This window comes from Marmota flaviventris, chromosome 19 (assembly GCF_047511675.1).
Source record: "Marmota flaviventris isolate mMarFla1 chromosome 19, mMarFla1.hap1, whole genome shotgun sequence".
Taxonomy (NCBI): domain Eukaryota; kingdom Metazoa; phylum Chordata; class Mammalia; order Rodentia; family Sciuridae; genus Marmota; species Marmota flaviventris.
The window spans coordinates 25411158-25433640 of NC_092516.1; the positions used below are offsets into that span (position 1 = coordinate 25411158).

General features: G+C 39.8%; 1 protein-coding gene across 4 annotated transcripts in view; it reads right to left on the reverse strand.

The window, feature by feature from the left end:
• Window positions 1-22166, reverse strand: part of Auts2 (activator of transcription and developmental regulator AUTS2) — a 1136204-nt gene extending 1114038 nt beyond the window's left edge. For all 4 annotated transcript variants that reach the window (XM_027948695.2, XM_071605467.1, XM_027948694.2 and 1 more), the window contains exon 1: window positions 21782-22166. In XM_027948695.2, the coding sequence (XP_027804496.1) occupies window positions 21782-22090 (309 nt within the window). In that variant the 5' untranslated portion in view covers window positions 22091-22166. The remainder of the gene's footprint in view (window positions 1-21781) is intronic.
• Between the last annotated feature and the right edge of the window lie 317 nt (window positions 22167-22483).

A 22483-nucleotide genomic window follows, 5' to 3' on the forward strand; every position in this document is an offset into this window, starting at 1 on the left:
GTTAAGGGAAGTATGCTTTCAGACCTTTTAAAGATTTAGCTGTGTCCCATTGAGGGTTAAAGTAAAAAGGATTTAAGGGGGGGTGGGGGATACACCATTCCATGAACCCACAATCCTACAAAATTTAACTGAGAATGGTTCTTGTAAGGAAGATATCCTGAGCAGGGGGTTGGATAATTCTACAGGCAAAGGATAGCTTCTATAATGTCTACCACCTCCTTCGTAAGGCAAAAATCACACAGTATCTCATTTTAATCTAGTTTATCCACAAGAGTACCAGTGACACAAATTTTTATTCAATTAAATGTTTAAGATATTTTTAATGGAAGCAATACAGTGCCATGGGAAAAGCAATGACCCACATACTAGGAAACCTGGGTTCCAAATCTTTGTCCTGCCACTAACTTGCCAGGTCAAACAGAACAATTATATAACGTAATTTTCTAGACCTTTATTTTCTCATCTATAATAAGGTGCCAGACTTAAGTACATAATCACTTCTGAATGTGTGGGGGCAAAGGATTGAAAGCCCCACAAAAACAACATCAGAAAACTTTATGAAGCATTAACATTTAATTCAATTATGCAGTGATTCAAGTCAGGCTCCAAAGACCCACTGAATGACCTTGAACCTAAACTCTGTGCCTATTTCTGCTTCAATAAAATTGGGATCATAATAGTACCTACTTCGTGGGACCACTATTTGAGGATGGCATGAATTGATTTTGGCAATTTAGAACAGTACCTGACTTACAGTAAGCACTCAATAAATGCTAGTTGATATTATTATCATCCACATGTCCATGCTGAGCTGATGATGAAGACAAAATTGACAAGTACCTTCATGTCCTATTCTTTTCAAAGTAGACACAAATCTTCTATTTTTCCACAAATTCTGGGGCAATCTTCTCTTCTGAGAGAACTCAGAAGTCCTTGTCCTTATTCCCAAACCTACTGATTTAGGCAGATGCACAAATACTAGACTCTATTTAGCAGCACACACATAGCCCCCAAGAATCCAGATTTCTAAACCCACCAGGAAAGCCTAGCAGGATAGGTGAAGAGAAAGAAAGAGAGAGAGAGAGAGAGAGAGAGAGAGAGTGTGTGTGTGTGTGTGTGTGTGTGTTTCATTCCCTTCAATAAAAAACACCACTCCTCCTCTCGTTTCCCACCTGGCTTTCCATACCTCTAAGTCAAAAATCTACTTTAGGAATCCAAAATCTGATAAAACAACAAATTCTTGCTTTTCTGTTATTTTAGATGATTCTTTCTAAGACCTTACAAGTATACAGAGTTCTTCACAGGCTGAGATTTCTTTCTCCTCTTTAGTCAACAACTGTCTGATAATGATGCTGCTCCAGAAAGGAAATCCTATCAACCCCTGTATCCTTCCTCTGCTTTACCCAAAAGCTTTAGTATTTGTTTTTCAGTAATTCCCCCCTCCCTCAAACTTTCCATTTTCTTCCCAAGATCCATTTTATCAATTAACTCCACACATTACCTCAAAGGCATTCCCCCTCTATTCAGGAGCCCTGTGGTTTCCATCAATTCCAAATTCCCCTGTTTTGGAAGATTGTGACAGATCTAGGCTTTCATTTCTGCCCAATTCTTTCCAATGAAAATAACCTGACAGTGTGACCAAGTACAAAGCCTTAAAAATAAACTTTAGTTTTCTGCCCTCCTTTCCCTCAATTTTACAATCACACAGATGTATTAGGCGATTCCACTTCAAACAGAATCAAGCATTATTATTTCTTTAGCATCTTCCCTAAGCTTGAACCTTAGCTATATATACATCACTTATCATGTAAAGCTGCTAAAATAAAATTGAACCAATCGCAAAAGTTCCTGCAAACTTTAATGTCCCAGCACTTAAATTCTCTTGAAGAAATACATTCATGAAAGCACTTAAAATCAAAATCTCAGGATAAAAAAACACAACTTAGGCCAATTAGGCAAAAAACAGTTCTCTATCTGCCTAATGATCCCTCTAGAGCTTTTCTAAGGGAGGATAACAGTCACCCCACAACTTTTTCTGTGTTAGACACACCAAAAAACACAATGTTCAACGTCTCCAGGATAACATTTCTCTCTTTTTTTTTAATGTTTTTAGTTTTAGATCGAAACAATATCTTTATTTATTTATCTTTTTAATATGGTGCTGAGGATTGAACCCAGTACCTCATGCATGTTAGGCGAGCGCTCTGCCACTGAGCCACTACCCCAGCCCCAGGATGACATTTCTTGAGAGTAACTGCTTTGTTTAGCTCACTCTTCTACCACCAGTGCCTAGAATAGTACCTGTATTTTTAAATGGATGCATAAGCTGAATGAAGGAGATACCGGTGCTACAGGGAGCTAAGGACCACAGCAAATAGTTAGGCCTTACATGATCCACAGCTAACAGCACTTTCAAAAGATACCAGTTTCAAATATATCCTGAGCAAACTGACCATTTGTTACGGTTTAGATGTTAGGTGTCCCCCAAAAGTTAATGTGTAAAACATTGCAAAAAAGCTTAGAGGAACTGAAGGTAGACAGGGTATGGCTGGAGGTGAGTTATTGGGAGTACACCTTTGGGGTAGGTATTTTATCCCTGGAGACTGGAGCTTTCTATCTGCTTCCTAGTGTCCTTAGATGCTTTCCTCCACCATACTCCTTCGCCTGACTTTGGGCCTCGAAGAATGAACTCAACCATTTATGGACTGACTAAGACCTCTGACAGACCAAGTTACAAAATGAACTTTTCCTCCTTTAATTGTTCTTGTCAAATCTTTTGGCAATGAAAAAGCTGACTAAAACACCATTATGGTGGCAGGGCACATGACACTGTACATCTTACCACATATTTTACTTATAAAGATGTTATACAAAAAAAAAAAAAAGCCCTCACCTGTCATCCTATAGCTCAGCACCTTCCTGTAAAGATGTGTGAGACTCTAGGTTTTCTCAATGAAAACTATCTTCATGATTCCCAAGATAATTCTGTAACCTTCACTCACCCCAAACACTTTTCAAGAGACAGGGGCTCCAATACTTCTGAATTTCTCAGTCCCCTTTCTAATGCCTCACACCTGGTCCGTAGGTATCTGAAGGTTTCTAACAAATATGTAAATGTGTACTCAGTTTATTTCACAAGGTAATGGCAGAAAGAATATACAATCAGGAAAAAAGCTTCCTGAGACATTACCTCTCAGAATCCTGGAAAGCAGAACCAGTGCAGAATTGGGCTATAGCTCAGTGGAAGAGCACTTGCCTAGCATGTGTGAGACACTGGGTTCAATTTCCAGCACCATATAAAATAATAATAAAATAAATAAAGATCTATTGACAACTTAAAATATATATATTTATAAAAAATAAAAATAAAGTGCAAAGGCTGGGTGGATGGCACATACTTGAAATCCCAGCAGCTTGAAAGGCTGAGGCGGGAAGATAACAAGTTTGAGGCCAGCCTCAGCAAGTTAGGGAGGCTGGCCTCAGCAATTTAGCGAGGCTCTGAGCACTTTAGCAAGGCCCTGTCTCAAAATATAGAAATAAAAAGGGCCAGGGATGTGGCTAAAGCGCCCCTAGGTTCCATCCCTAGAGCAAAAGAAAAAAAAAGGAATGGGAAAAAAATGAAAATATAATATAAAGGCCAGGAGTCATCTGATAAAACCCAATAAAGACAAACTAACACATCCTCCAGAGGGTACCTAGCCAATACACACCAGAATCCTCGGGGGAGCTTTTAAACCCACTCATTTAGATTATAGGGGGGCCCTCGCTCCACTGTGCCAAGATCATGGGAACTTTAAAAAAAAACAAAAAAACTCTCCACAGTATTGAAATGTGTAGCCAGGCTTGACAATCAGACACCCTCTGGGTTCCTCCTCAGGCAATATATAGATACTAAAATAATGTGCAATTTAAAAAAAAAATAGTACAGTAAGGCTTTTAAAGCTGATGGTAGATGCAAAGGTGTTATGTTATATTATGTGCAATTCCATATTTGTAAACTATTTGATAGTCATATAAACACATGTTTACATATGCACTTTTTTTTTCTTTTTTTTGGTACTGAAGATTGAACCCAAGGACCCTTAACCACTGAGCCAAATCCCAGCGCCCCCCCGCCCCCTTTTTAAATTTATTTTGAGACAGGGCCTTGCTAATTTGCTGAAGCTAGCTTTGAACTTGTGATTCTCCTGCCTCAGCCTCCTGAGTAGGCATGTGCCACCATACCCAACATACATGCATTTTTTAGACAACTATAGTTATAATAAGCTCATGGCAAATTGGTCCTAGAAAGGAGCAGTAGAAATAAATTTACATTCCTGGATTACAGACTGGTGGAGTCTGGGGTTTTATTTCACTGGGGGAGAAAAATGAAGACCATTTCAATTGATCTGCTGACTTGAAAATGCTGACCTGCATTCTGTATTATGACTCACTATACAGACAGGTCTTGAAAAATGGTTTAGTCAAACTGAGCTCAGAAAGACCAAAGGTATCTGCTTAACCAACACCTAAAATCAACAGAGCTTCCAGCCTCAGCCAGCCTGGCTGTGAAATCCTTTATATAACCAAACATCTGCAATCACACAGTAATCTGGCAGAAGAAGGTATTACTACTATAAAGGTACAGCTCTACAGCCATTGAAATGAGGATGAGAACATAGTCCAAAGAAAGTTAATCTAGGGAAAAACCCATTCCTCTTCTCATCAGAGAGGCAGGACAGGCTCAGGAATCTGAAGTAGTCTGGATCTACTCCTTCCTCTAGCCCCCCACCCACTCCACCCTCATACTGGGGATTTAACCCAGGGGCATTCTACCCCCAGTCATCTTCTTATTTTTATTTTGAGAGGGGCTGTAACTAAGTCACTAGACTAGTCTTGAATTTGTGATCTTCCTGCCTGGAGTCTCTGGGATTACAGGCGTGCAATATTGTACCCAACCCTTCCTCTACAACTTTTATCTACAAGACAACAGGGAAGTTACTTAACTTCTGTGAACCACAGTTTCCTCCAAAATAAGAATAAAATCACCTACTTCACAGCATTGTTGTGAGGGTTAAATGAGATAATGCATGTAAAGCTCTCTATATAAGGAATGCCACAACAAGCAGTAAGCACTTGGAAAATGTAAGATGGTGTTAAAATTATTATGTAAATGGTGGCAGATTCAGGCACTGAAGAGCAAAGCTGTTCCCCAATTTATGGCAACCAGGCACTGGAATTCTGTATATTTCATACCATACTCAAAAACAGGGGAAAAAAAAAACACAAATCCTCTGATCCAAAAGATGCCCCTGCCTCCAATGGCCTAAAACAGTGGCAGCAAGGCATCATGAGAAACTACCATACAAAAATATCATGTGGTTTCTAGACCTAGACTTATTTGACTACCAGCTGTGTGTGTGTGTGACTTTGAAGAAATTCAAAACCACATTTTCAGTTGGAAAACAAGGGCTTGGCAGACAGTTTTAGCTGTTTTTAAGCTTCTTCTATCACTTGGCTTTAAAAATCAAAGTCCTCTTGGGCCTCTGCCCCATCTCTGCCCCTCTTCCTCGTTGGCTTCATTCTAGCCACATGGCTTCCTACAACTGGACACAACAAGCCACTCCTTCCTCAAAGCCCTCACACTTCCTTTTAGCTCTCCTTAAATGCTCTTCTCCTGACTATCCATATTTCTTACACCCTCATTTCCTTCAAGTTTCTGCTCAAATATCATCTCCTTGAAGAAGCCTTATCTAAGCCACCACAATAAAATGGCACATCAGCATACACACACTAAATTCACACCATCCCTTCACTCTGCTTTATAAAACCAGTCACTAACACATTATGTTCCTGCTGATTTACAATATGCCCCCTACACCCCTGCTAGAATATAAATTCCATTACAGCATAGACATATATTTCTCTTATTTAATACACTATTCTCTGCACCTCAAACTGTGCCTGCCTAGCACACTGAAATTCTCAATAAATACTTTATGAATGACAGAATAAGAATCCAGACTCGTTTTTTCCTTTCAAAAAAAGACTCTTACCCTCACATATAAAACAGGTAAAAAGATAGGGTTCTTCTGGTCAGGAATTCCCCCCCCCAGCTGACTCAATGTCTTTTGAGATACCCAAAGCCACTACCCAAGATGATCACCAAAGTCCCTTACCAATCAAAAAGCCCACATTATTTGTTAGATGCCAAAGAGAAACATCAAATTTAAGAATGACTCCATTTTCTGATTTCACCTACGCCTGATTGGCACTCAAGAAAGACCCTGGAAATTCAAAGCATACCATGTTCCAGAACTGCTGCACCCCTAAGATAATCTACAACCAGACTGTAAGCCTGAATCTTTCAATACCCTTCACATGGTCCCTTGTGTCTCCAGGACCTATCACTGAGCATGTAGGCTGCAACAATCTTACTCCTCCTAACAGAAAAAGGAAGAGGGGTGACAGACTTGCGACTTCTGAAGAGACAGATGCTCTACAATGGAGGATATAAATTCCCGAATATGGCAGCCACTTTGTGGCTTCCTGTCTCTATTACTTAGTTGTCTAAATGACCTCCAAATAAAATCAACCCTAGGATGGCCTGTTGGGGGCTCACAATCAAGAAAAGAGGTTGAGACAGTCTTGGGAGTCAGTAGGGGGGACAACTGCATAATACATCCAACATTCAGAAGGAACTCTCCTAAGAAGTCAACTGGCTGTAATACTATGATAGGGACCTAGACACAACTAAACAACTGTTTCACAATTGCAGGAAGGTATGAAATATACTCAGCAAACAAGTAGGACATTTATAAATCTATATCATCCAGTCCAGCAGTACTGAATAAGAGTCACTGTTTAAAAGCATGGTGACTCATCCATTAACACTGTAATCCTTATGCCAGAAAATTTATGCCTTTCTATGTCCACATGTTCTCTAATGATGCCATTGCTGTCAGCATGCTACAGGAGTGTTTCTTGGAAGATGAAAATAATGACAAAGCACATCATTGGAAAAGCAATTACTTGTTATACTAACTATTTTACAATGGCCATATGGACTGAATTTCAGCAAGATAATTTCCAAATCAGGCTAAGTGTACATATTTCTCTGTCCCTAATTCCAGGTACATCATACTAAACAAAATAAGAGTACAGCTGAAATATGGACAGCAGATGGGAAAACCTACAAGAATGCTAAAGTAACGTTCATCTGTAAACAGTAAGAAGAGAACACTCAAGTGCCTGAGGGAAACTGGCAATCATCTGTTAGCCCATCTTCACCCTGTGTCCTTAATCAAAAAAACATCACAAGAGGGGTATTAAAAAACACCAAGCCAGCCAAGGAAGGACACACACTAAATAAATAAATAAATAAAAATAAAAATAAAAATACTCATGGTTCCTAACTAAGAGTTTAAAATCTGAGTCAAACCCTAGGCATAATAAAGAATTTATATTTTATACATCCATAAAATTCCTGGACTTAGGTACTGGGGTTGTAGTTCAGTGGTAGAGAGCTTGTCTCACACTGTGAGGCCCTGGGTTCAATCCCCAGCACCACATAAAAATAAACAAATTTAAAATAAAAAATATTGTGTCCATCTACAACTTAAAAAAAAAACTGGACTTGAAAGGTATGGCTCCTATTACACTAATTATTTAGTTAATTTTAAAAGGAAATGTTGTGACTTAGGTCTCCCTTACAATTACATAAAGAAAGAACTCTACCACATTTTCACTTTGGGTATTGGAAAGGACACTGAAATAGTTGGAAAGAGGGACAAGACACTGTGTCTCAGAGAATGGTGGTTCCAAGCAGAAACTGCCACCTCTCCTCGAGTCAAAGACTCTTTTGAGAAATGTTTAATTGACCTGTCTTCATATTTACCTAGAAGTCTTCTGAAATTTCAGTCCCAGAGAGGACATGGGGTGTGTGTTTTGTTCTTCTTTGTTGGGGATGGGGGTTATCTTACCTTCCTGTCACCTAGCCAAGTCTAAAACCTTAAGCACTAAAGAATGAAATAAAGGATGAAGCCCAGCAAAGATGAGGAGGGGCCTTCTCAAGAATGTACAATACTCTATTAAAGCAGGTGGGATTTCTATATGAAGCAAATCTAACAGCCACATTCATTAGCATACTCTAGCATAAACAAACCTCAACAGGATAGAATGGGGAATGAAAGAACAATTTGCAAATGTCCTTAGAATAATGAAAGGAAACAATAATGAGGAAATAATGGACTATTTGTCACTAGGTACCTTCAAGAAATAGATATCAAGAAAAGCAAAGAGATATTTAGTATAGTCTTTAACCAGTAGAATGGAGTGCCTATTAGATTTTTGTGTTCTCTTTTAAATTTGCACCAATAATAAGGTCTCTTTTATTGTGGAAAAGATTTGAGAGAAGTGCCACCTCCCAGCAAAATACTTAGAAATCTCTAGTAGATTCCTTAATGCACAGTAAAGTATAAAGGGTGCTAATCTGTTCTCCAATTTTACACTCTGATTTCAGGAAGTCACTAAGAAAATTAGGTCAAGGGGTTTACAATAGGGACAGGCACACAGCAGCCCTCTCATTCATGAGCCTGAAACTCTTGTCATTTTAAAATCTACCTGAGTAATGCTGAGAAAAGTCAGATTCTAATACAAGGAAAGACACTGAAAGAAACAAAACAGCAGCAACAACAATCATGCTACAGATGTACTATGTGATTGGCAATAGTAGAGTACTTGCCTATCATGTGGAACACCACAAAAAATAAATTAAGAAAGGATTCACGGGCTGGGGCTGTAGCTTAGTAGCAGAGCACTTGCCTTGCATGGGTGGGGCACTGGTTTCGATCTTCAGCACCACATAAAAATAAACAAGTAAAATAAAATCATGCTGTCCATCTACAACTACAAAAAAGAAGGAAGGAAGGAGGGAGGGAGGGAAGGAAGGAAGGAAGGACTTCCCAAAAAGTGGTAAAGTATTCTCTCCTCCTATTTTTTTTTTTAAATGCTGATGGACTTTATTGTCTTTATTTTTATGTGGTGCTGAGGTTCGAACCCAGTGCCTCATGCAAGCTAGGCGAGCATGCTACCACTGAGCCACAACCCCAGCCCCCTCTCACCTCCTATTTTTATAACTAGAAAACCCTTTGTAACCAAAGATAATTTTCAGGAGCAATAAGGAATAGAGACCCATTTGAGGCTTTCAGAAAATGAATCTGTATTAAAAAGAAGAGCATAAAGGGATGAAGGGTCCAAGTTTACATTTCCCAATCTTGAGCAAGTTAACAATCTTCTCTGAGCTTTCTTCAACTGAAAAACAGATATCATTTCTTTTTTCACAGGGTAGTTCTATGCACAATAAATGCAAAACTGTACATTCAATGCCTGGCATAGAGCAAACAGTAAATGGCAGCTCCCTGTTCAAAAATATCTTTTGGTGGATTTTTTTGTGTGTGTGTGGAAATACGTCAACAGTTTAAAAAAAAAACTGAACACATACTATGCATGGATTACTGAGTAAGAAAGCAATTATTCTAAAGTCCTCAAATATATATTGAAGGATATATATAGGGAGAGAGCAGGGACTAAAGGCAAAGAATGTAGAGAACTAAAAGAATACACAGGAGAAAATACAGGGAGAAAACCCTGGCTTTCTCATTTTTTAGGTTCCAATCGTAACTCCCAAGTGATACAGAGTAAGCCATAACAGAACATATAACAGACCCCACCCCCCAAAAAACTAATAGCACTTGAACTTCCTTCCCGCTGCCAAAGAAAAGGATGAAGCACATATCATGGTCAACACTTCAAAAATCTCCTTCACATTGGCCCCAGGACCTCAATCCATGGGGAAATCATTTCAGAAAGATTAAATAAATGCTCCCAAAAGTAAGAAATAAGGTATTTCTCTGACCTAAGCCATATCTCAGTATTAAGACCATCAATTATGTACTATGATTAACATTATCATTATCATCTGTGATATCAGAAACAGGAACAGCAGCTGCAGTTAAAACTAACTCTGGGTATGAAATACAAATAAAAGCATGGTTTTGGAGTAGGTTTTGAAATCTGAGCGACTCAAAGAGCCACATGACCAAAATATTTTACAATTCTTAAAAAGAGATCAAGGGAGGTAACAGTGGATAGAAATGCTCCATTAAAGAGTTTTTGATATTTTTAGATATTATGTAGAACTACTTTTTAACACAGGAATTATTACTGGAATCACATTATATTTCAATATCTAAAAGCAGTTATATTCCTGAAACAATCTGGTCCATTGCTATATTAGATTAATAAAATGTTTTAAAACAACACAACTGTCTTACACAGGTTTCAACATTCAGGTGTTAAATCACACCTGCCAGCACACAAGGCTGAATTATCCCCTTACCTCTCACCTACAATTATCATTTGCTCCCTGTCCTGGTGGCTCTCAGCTACCATGTATCCTCAGAGCCTCAAACATACCTTTGAGGATCTCATCTGCTATGGAGTGAGAAGGAAGACAAAAACAAAAACTATACCCTGGTTCACACAACTTCTGAAATATCTTTAAAACACACTATGGGGCTGGGGTTGTAGCTCAGTGGTGGAGTGCTTGCCTGGTATGTGTGAGGCACTGGGTTCGATTCTCAGCACCACATATAAATAAATAAAAATAAAGGTCCATCAACAACTAAAAAAAATTTTTAAAAAAACACTCTATGGTTAGGAATAACTATTTTTCAAAATAAAAAGAGTAAATTTACTTCATAGTTCCTATAAAGGCCAACTTCTTCCATTAAGGACAATTCTAAAAATTTAGCAGAGGATGTTTCATCAGTTGAGAGGGCATAATTAGATGTTTTGATTAAAGCATTTTCCTTCCCTGGTTAACAAGATGTAACAGATGTCACCAACTTCCCTAATAACAATACAGCCCTGCTTTTGGCATCTTTACAATTTTAAAACTGAACTGTCATATAGAAAAATTATAGCTGGAGTGTCTCTGTACAATCATGACTCTGAAGTGGTTATGACATGCCTGGACTCCCCAATGGAACAGATATGGAAATCATATTCCATATTCATAGCCTGGAGCTCTCCTTAGAATGCACTTGAAAACCTAGCTCTGAAATCTGAATGATGCGGGCTTATTCAAATCACCACCAATTATTCCTGGAAGCCCCAACCAAGTGAGGTATGAAACCTGAACAGAAAATGCAAATTTCAGCCACCTTCTTCCAGGAGCACAGTGAATACATGCAGAAATGTGTCTCAAGAAAAGCTATGCTCTCTCACTCTACAAAAACCCCAGCTTCCCTACAGAGAGGAGTGCTGTACTTGTTTTTTTGTTTTGTTTTAAAGACTCATAATTTGGGCTGGGGACTTAGCTCAGTGGTAAAGCACTTGCCTTGCATGTGTGAGGCACTGGGTTCGATCCTCAGCACCACATACAAATAAATAAAGATGTGTCTATCTACAACTAAGTATATATATTTAAAAGAAAAAAAGTCTTTAAAAAAAAGACTCATAATTTTTCACAGCAAAATTCCCTGGCACATTTGATCCAGTTACCAAAAAAAAAATTGATTTATACCAGTTTTGTCAAAATATCAGTCCAGAGTGTAACTAGAGATAGGTCTGCATTTCAAATGGAAGGCAGAGCCTCTATGATTGAAGTTTAACTCAAACATCCTGGTTTAACAACTCCATTAATGACATCAAGCAAGAGCTAAAGATTACTCAGCCCCTATGTCAGTTGCATGTGTTATTTATAGGACAGTACATCAATCATGTCTTCCCCTTATTATTTCCTACTTTCTGGCGGTAACCTATTTGGTCTGCCAAATTAATACATTTCCATTGCTGCTGCAAATCTAAACAAAGATTGATAAAAGATTAATAAAATAGTTGAGTTCTTTGCAACCACATACACACCCAGGGAAATTCATCAATGTCTTTTTATTTGCATATTTGGCTGACTGCCCCCTAAAGCAAATATGTAAGGCACAATGCTCAGGTATCCTACTTTATGATTTGCATTTAATTCTAGGTGTCAATCTGCTTCTATTTTAATTACACCCATCTTGATATGTTATTACAATCCCATGAAAACTTCTTTTCATTATATGAATGGCTATAAATACATACACATGACAAATAGTTGTTATAAATTTTCTGGTTCAGCAATGAACAGACAAAATGCCTTAGCCAACACATCAGAGGACTTAATATTTTCAGTCTCTTCAGTAGAAAAATTTTGGTTGAGTCTTCAACTCAAATGTGCTCCAAAGTTCCCTTGTAGTATGTGTTCTGCTAACAATATTGTCAAGTTGTTCTGAGTTTCCCTAGATTGCGAGGCTGAAGAAAATATTATGCCCTCCCCTCAAAAAAATGGCCCAAATTAAGATCATCTTATAACTAAATAATTATTTTTTCATGGGACACTAAGATAAATGAGCAACCCTCATATTATCACCCTAACTTTTTTAGCACCTTTATTCCTGGAGGGCAGGTAGGGGAGATTTTTTTTTTTTTTTAAATGTGGTGCTGAGGATGGAACCTAGTGCCTCACACATGCTAGGCAGGGGCTCTACCACTGAGCCACAACCCCAGCCCAGTAGGGGAGATTTTTAAGTAAGTACACAGAGAAAAAGGCCAATGAATTTCAGGATAATTCAAGTGCTGAGGGAGAATTATGAGGCTTGGAAAAATATTTTTTTTTAAATATTCTTGATATTCAGTAATAATCAGAACACTACTTAAAAAAAACTGGAAGCTTTACAATCATGAGTGTCCATCCTTATTTGAAGCAATAAATAAACAAATAGACACTTCCTTTCAAGGTTCCCAATCCACAAAACTCCCGGGTACTAAGGAGAAGTAGAGTCCCCTAGTTTGGCTGAATAACACTTAGAGCCTCTCTCAGTGTGATCTACAGATCAATTAATTCCTCAGAGCTGTGTTTTCATGTCAAAATGAGAAGTAGAAATACATAACTGACTATAAGGTCTCTATCTCTGAAGCCACTGAGGTTTAGAAAGCACTAATAATGGTTGGAGTGGAATGGATCCAAAGGATTCTCTGAAAAGGTGTAGGTCCAAACTTGAGGAACATTAATCTCAAAACTAATTTTCACAAACAACTAAAGTGATCACCATAAAAAATAAGGAAAGAGCAAACTGCAAAACAAAGCAATGCATAATAACAAATGCTTGTGTCTTTTACCCTGATGAAAGTATAAATTCACTTTAAACTATTAAAAAATATTTTTCTTAGAAAAACACAATCCAGGGTGATCATTATTTTCTCCAACTTAACATGTACAGAGTCAGAGGGTGGAAGTCATTGGAATTTCTTCTCCTGGCTGGAAACAAGTGATGATCTTATCTCCAACTATTGTTATCTACATCTTCATTCTCTTAAGGATTCCCCCACACACACTTTGTTTTTAACTATGGAAAACCATTCACTGAGCAATGCCTGGACAGCAACCTTTAGCCTACAAGGGCACAAGTGAACAAAAACACCTAGGAGAAGTAGGGAAAAAAAAAGTCTACTTCAATATAACAACTCAGGGATAACTGCAAGTCTGAGCTATAATCTATTTAATTCCTTAGCTTTAAGTTCTTAAATATCACTGCCATCAGAAACTTTTCTGAAACCTAAAATGAGTTTGGCTCTGAGCTGCAATAAATGGTTAGTGTGAGGACAAAGAAAATGACATCCCTCAGTTATCATCATATTTTGACCCTGACAGACAAGTCTCAGATTCAGAATTTAGTTGCAGTTTGAAAACATTATGTTTCATCCATATAACCAAGAGTAATGATCTGTCTTTTGCAGGCTGTGCCTCAGTAGCACCCAAAGGTATTTAGAATATGGGAGGATTTTCTGCCAAGTAATTAACTCCAACCTGCGTTAGCCACTTTGCATTACTTTATTCACTGGGCTTTCTCCTTCTGGGCTTTCTCCTTCTGTGACTCCAAGTTTACTGTACATGGGTTTTCCAGGGCTCTGAAGGTACCAAGGAGGTATGGCACCATGAGGTGTACACAAGCCAAAATAACAGGAAAAGTTTTGCTTTTTTAAATATTTGCATGTAGTTAGTAATGTGTCATGTTTGTTCAGGCAAACTCCAAACAGAATTCAGAAATGAACTGAGAAATTAGAAAGATGAGTCTAGAAAATTGTGGCAAACAATTGCCCTACACAGAGCTAGTACCAGAGTCCCTCAAATAATGCAAGTTCAGAAATTTTAAAGTTTTCACACTTCATCCACAACTTCTTAAATCCATTCATTATCTTGTATTATCTGCAATATTTTGATAGCTTCACAGTAAAGGAAGGAGAGAGACGGGAGGAGGGAAAACGGGGAAGTAGAAGGGCAGGCAACAAGTGGGTGATAATCTAACTAAACCCTAAGATGAGATTGCCACATACACTAATGTGTGAAATAAACACTTCAAAATAAGGGAGCAGTTCCCATGATTTCAGACTTCAAAGTTCCCAAATGCATGGAATCAAAGACCTGAACAAGACTGAGGCAAAGAAGCCTGCACTTGCCTAGACCCTCCCTTCCTAAGCAAGCAAAGGCATTTATCATTTTAAAAGCAAAGGCATTTGATGAAATTTACTCCTTCCCTTCCTCAGTTACTAATAACTTAAACAATGATATGTATTCAGTAATACCAAAATATGCAACACTAACAACCCTTATTCTACAAGTTTGACAGAAGTTACTAATAACTAAAACAATGATATGTATTCACTAATACCAAGATATGCAACACTAACAATCCTTATCATTCAAGTTTGATAGAAGTAAAGCAAAAATAGAGCTCATATCTGGAAAAAAGAAGATACTTTGGGTCTCAGCCTCAAATTCTATATTCCCCTTCTAGAGGAACAAAAAAAAAATCTACATTCAGAACAAAGGTATAGATTATATATCAGAAACAGTTCTGTCCCCACTAATAATGTACCCAAATTGTTTCTGATCCTCTCCTGTCTCCAATTTTACCAAACTAATTGCCATATTTTTCTTCCTAACCTCAATTATCTGAGTTTTCAAATCTAAATTTTTTTCAGAGCTTTTTCAAAAACTAGTAATTTTTATAAGGTTAAAACTACATTTAGTATATTACAACTCCTATTCAGTACAGAGGTAAAATAAAATTCACCTCTACATGCATACCCATGAACGAACACACACACACACACACACCCGTGTCTCTCCCTTCCTCAAGTGCTACCAGCCCTCTTGTCCAAAAATGTCCAAATGCTAAACTTCAACTATTTTTTTCCCATTTGGGGGTCTTTATGTCTAATCCTAACATTCCCTCAAACTAAAAATCACCTTTTTTTAATTTAATGATTCATTTATATCCTCTATACTTCCAAAAAAACAGCTTAAGTGGTTAATTTCCAGTTAACACAAGCCACATGGACTCATCCTACCACAACCATCAACCTCATCTCACATAAATACTCCTCCAGTGATACTCTGCCTTACAGAATAAAATACTGAAATTCAGTAAGTATGGTAAAATGCTTGAATTCGTAACCACACACACTTTCACACTCTTCTGTCTTCCAACCCTTCTCATCCTTTACAAACTCCTCAGATGCTAACGCTATACGCACTTTCAGAAGTGAAATGCTCGAACTGACCCATTTACTCAGCAGTCCCAAGCCAAACTGTCTTAAGACAGAAAGTGAAACAGGTAACAAAAACAGTTCCACAGCTTTCTTTGGCTCTGTTAACAGCAGAAGAGACATTCTGACCCTTTTTGAATTATCAGTTCATACATATGAGCAAAAGGCAGCTAATCTGACACCTTTGTTTTATCATCAATGTCAACCTTCTTTCTCATCCAACCTTCCCCCCCCCCCCCCCCGCCCCAGGTTGCTAAAAAGCAGCAACACATGAAACTGAAAAGGACCAAGGGGAGGATAAAACATACCGGCTGAAGGGCAGCTTGGTGGCCTCAGAATTGGGCTGCTATCACAATGAAAAGGTTATTAATGAGAATCACTCACCAATACTCACCTCATGGTAGGGATGCTAACGATCAGCTAGAAAGCTGACAGCAGGCTGTAACCCTCACTATGTATGCCTCACGCTGCCCTTGCCACAACTGCTTAAGCAGAAGCTTCCCACTCAACTACACGCTTCTGTGCCTGATTTTCCAAGTTGTCTAATGTCAGCCCATTGACCCAAGACTGCCAAGAAATCACCATATTCCAAGATCTAGAAGGACTTCTTTTTGGAATACTGTCCAGGATGTCCCATATTGGTTTACAGATTACAATGCTGAAGTATAAGTACCCTGTGGCCAAATAAATTTAGGAAACAAGGCACATGTCTTCACTGATATTCAAAATTCACATTCACCTAATGAAAACGTTTAATTCTGACAGAATAAGTCATTCATTTAATTTTGTCTAGCCCACAAAGATCCAAAATCTGTTTTGAGTGTAGCTTACTCTGTTTTGGTCTGAAATACAACTTGTGAACATCCTGCAAAGCTATTTTCCCTTTCAAGATTGAGACTCTTTTGCTCTAAACTAGCCCAAATCCCTTCAATAATGGATGAAGAAAATGACACTTTTATAGAGTTAACTCCCCAAGAAAGATCTCTATACAATTGGTTTGAAGGGATAAGCCTGGACCATAGGTCTCCACAGGTCTCTTGACCCTGTAACTTTTTTCTTTTTGTGAACCCAGGGGGGCTCTACCATGGAGATACATCGTCAGCTTTATATTTAATTTGAAATAGGGTCTCATTAAAGTTGCTGAAATCAGCCTTGAAGTCAAAATTCTCCTGCTTCAGCCTTCTGATTGGCTGGGATTAAAAACCTTGTATGGCAACATGCACTCTTACTGTTCCACTCAATTCTAATAGCACTTCCTTGCCCCCTTGTCTTAATCACATAACGTAACATCTTCTTACTGGTCTATTTTCTGTGCTTCTTCAGTATTTAAAATGCTCTCCAGTTCTCCACTCCTACCCTATCTATGCATATCACTTCATCCTTCTAGGACCCAACTTCTCCATGAAGACCTCTCAAAAACTTCTGTCTGGGGCTGGAGTTATGGCTCAGTGGTAAAGCACTCATCTAGCACACGTGAGGCCCAGGGTTCAATTCTCAGCACAACATAAAAATAATAAAATAAAGGTATTGTGTCCAACTACAACTAAAAAATACTTAAATTAAAAAAAAAAAAAAAACTTCAGCCTATCTTTGAAAGTCTACTGCACTTATTATATCTAAGTCTACTTATTATGTATTCAAATACCTGTTTCAAAATTATTTTACAGGTGATAAACTTATCAATTAAACTGCATACATCTTCAAGATGCTATATATATTTTTTAAGGTTTCTCCATATTTCTAATGCCTTGCACATACGAAGCAATCCATAAATATTTGCTCTCTCAAATAAAGAACATGATTATTGTTGTTTTTAAAACAACTCATTGAGACTTGACCATAACAAACTGTTGGAAACATGGCATATAATAAGTACATCAAATTTTGTACAGCTGGCTGGGGTTTGTAGCTCAGTAGCTGAGTGCTTGCCTCACATGCATGAGGCATTGGGTTTGATCCTCAGCACCACATAAAAAAACAAACACAAAGCTACTGTATCCATCTACAACTTAAAAAAAGTATAATTTTTTTTTTGTACAGCCTATTTAAGACCACTGATGTGTGGGTAAGCCCTGAGACAGAGCTAGGAAATGAAAACCATAGTATGATCTTATACTCACCAGAAAGAACTGTGTTCCTTAATTTTCACAAGATTCCAAGGCTCTAACAAGTCTCTTGTCTGCTAATTCCACCAATTTAATCTTTACATCCCCATGTCAGTTGCACTAAGTGAATATTCCCAAAGAACCCAATGCACAAAAAAAGAATAAGGGGACGGGGGCTGAGGTTGTGGCTCAGTGACTGAATGCTCTCCTCTCATGTGGAAGGCACTAGGTTCCATCCTTAGCACCACATAAAAATAAAGGTATTGTATCCATTTACAACTAAAAAAATACTTTGAAAAGAATAAAGGGGAAGTAGATTTGCAAAATCAAATTTTCAGCCATAATGTTCACATGACTTCCTCTTAACAGAGATGACACAAAAAGCCAAACATCAAAAAGTTTCTATTATCTGGTGCATCAGCATGCACTGATGGTACTAGGACCCCAATATTTCCACCATTTGTAAGTTCTTAGCTGCACCCACTGTAAAAAAAAAAAAAAAAAACCTAAACATATCTGAGGATATTCACTCTTAATTCTGTCATTTAAAAAATTTCCAGCTAAACAATACCATACCCAAATGGTAATTCCACTTCTCTACTACATAATGAAAAGAACACCATGTTCAACTTTAGCCTCCTCACCTACCCTCTTATCTTCTATCATCAGATTCTTCATAATCACACATTTGAACTTCAGGGAACAATTACTCAAGGGAAATGTCCCTGCAGAATATAAAACTACCTCAGCCAGTTTCACTGTCTATGAGGTGTGAGACTTGCCAAACTACCCGTATAGCTTTCATCATCTAAAAAAAGTTTCCAACAATAGTAAAACTAATCAGCATAAAAATCAAGGCCTTCATTAGACACATTTAATTCCTTACTCTCCAGTATCTGTAAAATCATAGCTGGACTGGAATTATTTATGTCAACATATTTCATTATGAGTTTTTTAAAAGGGAGCCCAAAATCAAGCTACTCAAGACAAAATCATGAAGTCAATGTGTCCATTAACACCTGAAGTATGTTCCTTGAGTCTGACAGCTATTGTTATAAACTGGCCTAAGTATATAAGCCTAGCTATGAAAGTCAATATTTCTGGTTTCTTATCATCGCATCATACCAGCAGCAGCCTTAGTGAGAGGTGATAACAATTGTTTTCAGTTCTAAACACAGGGCTCAAAAACACAGTATACATTTAGGGTAACTCTTAGGCTCTATAATAATTCTTAACATTTACAAACATGGTCTTAACACACATTTTTGTCCAAGTTCATAGTTTAGTTGCCTGTTTCCTAATCAGCCCTCATGTTTCCTGGTTTATAATTTACTAAACCTTCCAAAATGATTAGTGGAACATGAGAGGTTTTATTTTAACAATCACTACACATATATATATTGACTATCCAAAAAGGACACTGTGTGATACCAAGCAGACACCACATCCACCTTTTGCTAAAGAACCAGACAAATATTTTTCCCCAGTGTGTTTAATATGAAAAGTTGATTAACAGCTTTCCTACAAAAGTTAGACCTATGAAAATGTAAATAGTAATAGCATATCTGACATTTGGAAACTTGTGAATTTCTTTAGGAATGATAATGATACTGTGGGGGTTTCGTAGTTTTTGAGTCCTTATTTAGAGATTTATATACAAACATTTACAGATGAGATATCACATCTGAGAGCAGGGAGTAAGTACATGGACCATGAAAGAAACGTGATAACACATGAGTTGTTAGTTACTGAACTTTGGTGTTGGGTGTATTAAGAATTAATGTTCGGCTTGTCTACTTTTGTGTATGTGTACATTTTGCTACCAAATTTTAAATAAACTTTTCAAAAAGTTAGGCCTGTTATACCCACACAGATATATATATATATAGATATGAAGGTGACACAGGGTTCAGCTAACCAAAGTAACCTGAGTTTTGAATCTGGAAAAGTACCAGAAAACAACTACAGCAAGGAAAGAAACAGTATTAGTAGTACATTTTTAATTTGGGGTCTTATTTAAAAATTAAGTTTTCAAACTCAAAATAAACCGGAAAGAGCACATTTTCTTTCAAAAGCCAAGCATATTGATAAATATTTTACAAACCCAAACAGCTATTGTTATAAACTGGCATAAGTATATAAGCCTAGCTATGAGAGCTTACTAAAAATAAAACAATCAAAAATTATTACATGTTATATCTATCTATCCATCTCTATTTGGTCTTCCAAAATGATCATGGGAATCCAGAGGCCATTCTTGCTTAATGAGAGGGACCACAAAGAAAGCAGAACCACTTGTAACCATCTTTTACAAGTACTTTCCTGAACCAACCACAAATTAGCAACGGTGAACCAAATTCTAGGCAATTCTTTCTCTTAGGAATACATGATGCCATATCAATCTCTACCTTGAAGAGAAGTCACACTTCAAAGTACCCATTCACCTGGGCAAAGTTAAAGCCACGGTTAGAATTATCCTAAGTGGTGAGCCTCAACACTCAAAATTTTGGCCAATACACCAGTTCTAGAACCAAAGGGTAACTGATTCCATCACTGACATCAAAATCTGTAGTCACCACCAAATAACCATCATCACCTTCCCTTCCTCCCCAACCAATGTCCACCATCCACCACCACCTCGACCAAAAGCAGTTCACAGAAAAGAGCAATGCTAACAGTAAGATTTTTTTAACCTGACACCAGAACACATACACAGAAGTACAGTTACTATATGTAAAACATAACCTTTCATCGAAAAAGCTTGTATTTGTACTTTTGAAACAATACCATAATAACAGTTAAAAAAAATTAAAGTGAAAACTTTCCTTCAGGATTCTCAAACCTTCACATTAGGTGCAAGAAAGGTTTTGTGCTTAAGAAAGCTGGACCAACTCTGCAGTCTCAAAGCATTCGGGGTGTGTGTGTGTGGTACGGAACACTGGGGGAAGGGACAGGGAAATGGGGGGGGGGGGGGGCAGTTAAAATTCAGAGGCCAATGCTCAATCCTAGTATCAAATTAGATCTGTCCAGGCAAATATAGTTTCCCCTGAACCCTAGACAGACCCCGCTCTAGTATCATCTTCCGAACACCACCACTACCACCACCCCAAGCCTCTTAACCGGTAGGAAAATGTGCATTTGAAAACCAAAGCTGCCTGCAGGTGCCTAAGGAATAAAGACAGACACACACACACACACACACACACACACACACAGCAAATCACTTAGGAAAAGCATACACACACACCCCAAAAAAAGGGAAAGGAAAAGGAGAGGTACAATTGTGACAAGCCCTTCAGCAACCAGCTAGAATTTTATTCTTTCCTCCTACCAGTCCTCTGGTGTACCTTTTTCTGTCCTTCAACTAAATTGCTCATGTACACACACACGGGCATGTGTATGTGTACAGATAACATTATAATTAACCCATGCTGTAACAGAGCTCCACACGGAATACAGAAAAATATTCCATCCTTTCCTCTTCTCTCCCCTCCTCCCTCCTTTCTCCCAAACAGGAGAAAACGCCCCCTTCCCTAGCTTCAATTTAAAAAAAAAATGCGGTGGGGGGTGGCAAAGAAACCACGAAACCCCTCCGTCTCTGGCTCCAGGACACCAGAAAAGGTGTGTGCTAGACACCGCGGACACCGGCTCTGGAGAAGCACCCGGGAACGGTCCACAGGCGCCCCAAGCCCAGCAGAGACTTCACCAGCCAAGAAGCCATGATTGGGGAGGGCGCGGAGGCAGGGGCAGGGGCAGCGCTCTCCGCGGAGGGGGGCGCATTGTTGTGGTCTCCGCACCCCTTTCTCTCTGCCCATCCGCTGTGGAGGGGTGCGGGAAGGGGGCGCCGCGGAAGGCGAGCCAGGCGGAGACCCGCAGGCGGGCAGGGCTCCGCGAGTCCGCCGCCGGCGCTCCGCCCGCGCCCCCGCCCGCGGCAGCCCCGGCGGGCCAGACAGACCGACAGACAGCGCCGAGCGCGGCGAGCCCGGCAGGGAGCCCGGCGCCGCCAACGGGGCCGCGCATAAAGGCAGACGGGGGGAGGGGGCGCTTACCTCCAGCGCTTCAAAAGTGACAAAGCTGGTCATGGCAAACCCATCGATGATGTCCTCTTCGGCCGAGGTGGACTCGCGCCGCTTCCTCCGCGGGGGTCTGGGCCGGGACGGGGCGGAGGACGGGGGCTTCCCATTGTCTTCCTTGTCGGAGCCCGACGACGAGGCGAGCGAGGGCGCCCGGGTCCGGCCGGCCCCGCCGCCGCCCGCCGCGCCGGCCCCCAGACCGCCCCGGGAGCGCCTCTCCCGGTCTCGCTGCGACCGCGACCGCCGCTTTTTGCGGAGTCCATGGCCCCGAGCCGGGCCATCCATGGCTCTGCCACGCCGGGGTCCCCGCGCTCGCCGCCCGCGCGCCACAGGCTCCGGCCGCGGCCGCACAAAAAAATTGACACGGAGCCCTCCCTCCCGCGGCACGGCGTCCCTCCGCCCCGAGCAGGGCGCGGGGGCGGCGGCGGCCGAGCGCCGGCGGCGAGGGAAGGAGGAAGGCGCGGAGAAAGAAGGGGAAGGGGCGGGGAGAGGGGAGGGCGCCGCGGCGAGGGCGCGGGGCGCGAGCCGAAGTGCGGGGCTGCCCGCCGCACCGAGGGCCGAGACGCCTGCGAGCGGCGCCGAGCAAAGTAATGGCTGCACACACAGGTCTCCTTCGGAGGCAGAGAAATAACTCGCCGAGCAGGCAATAAATCAGAATAGCGGAATGCTTTGATCGGG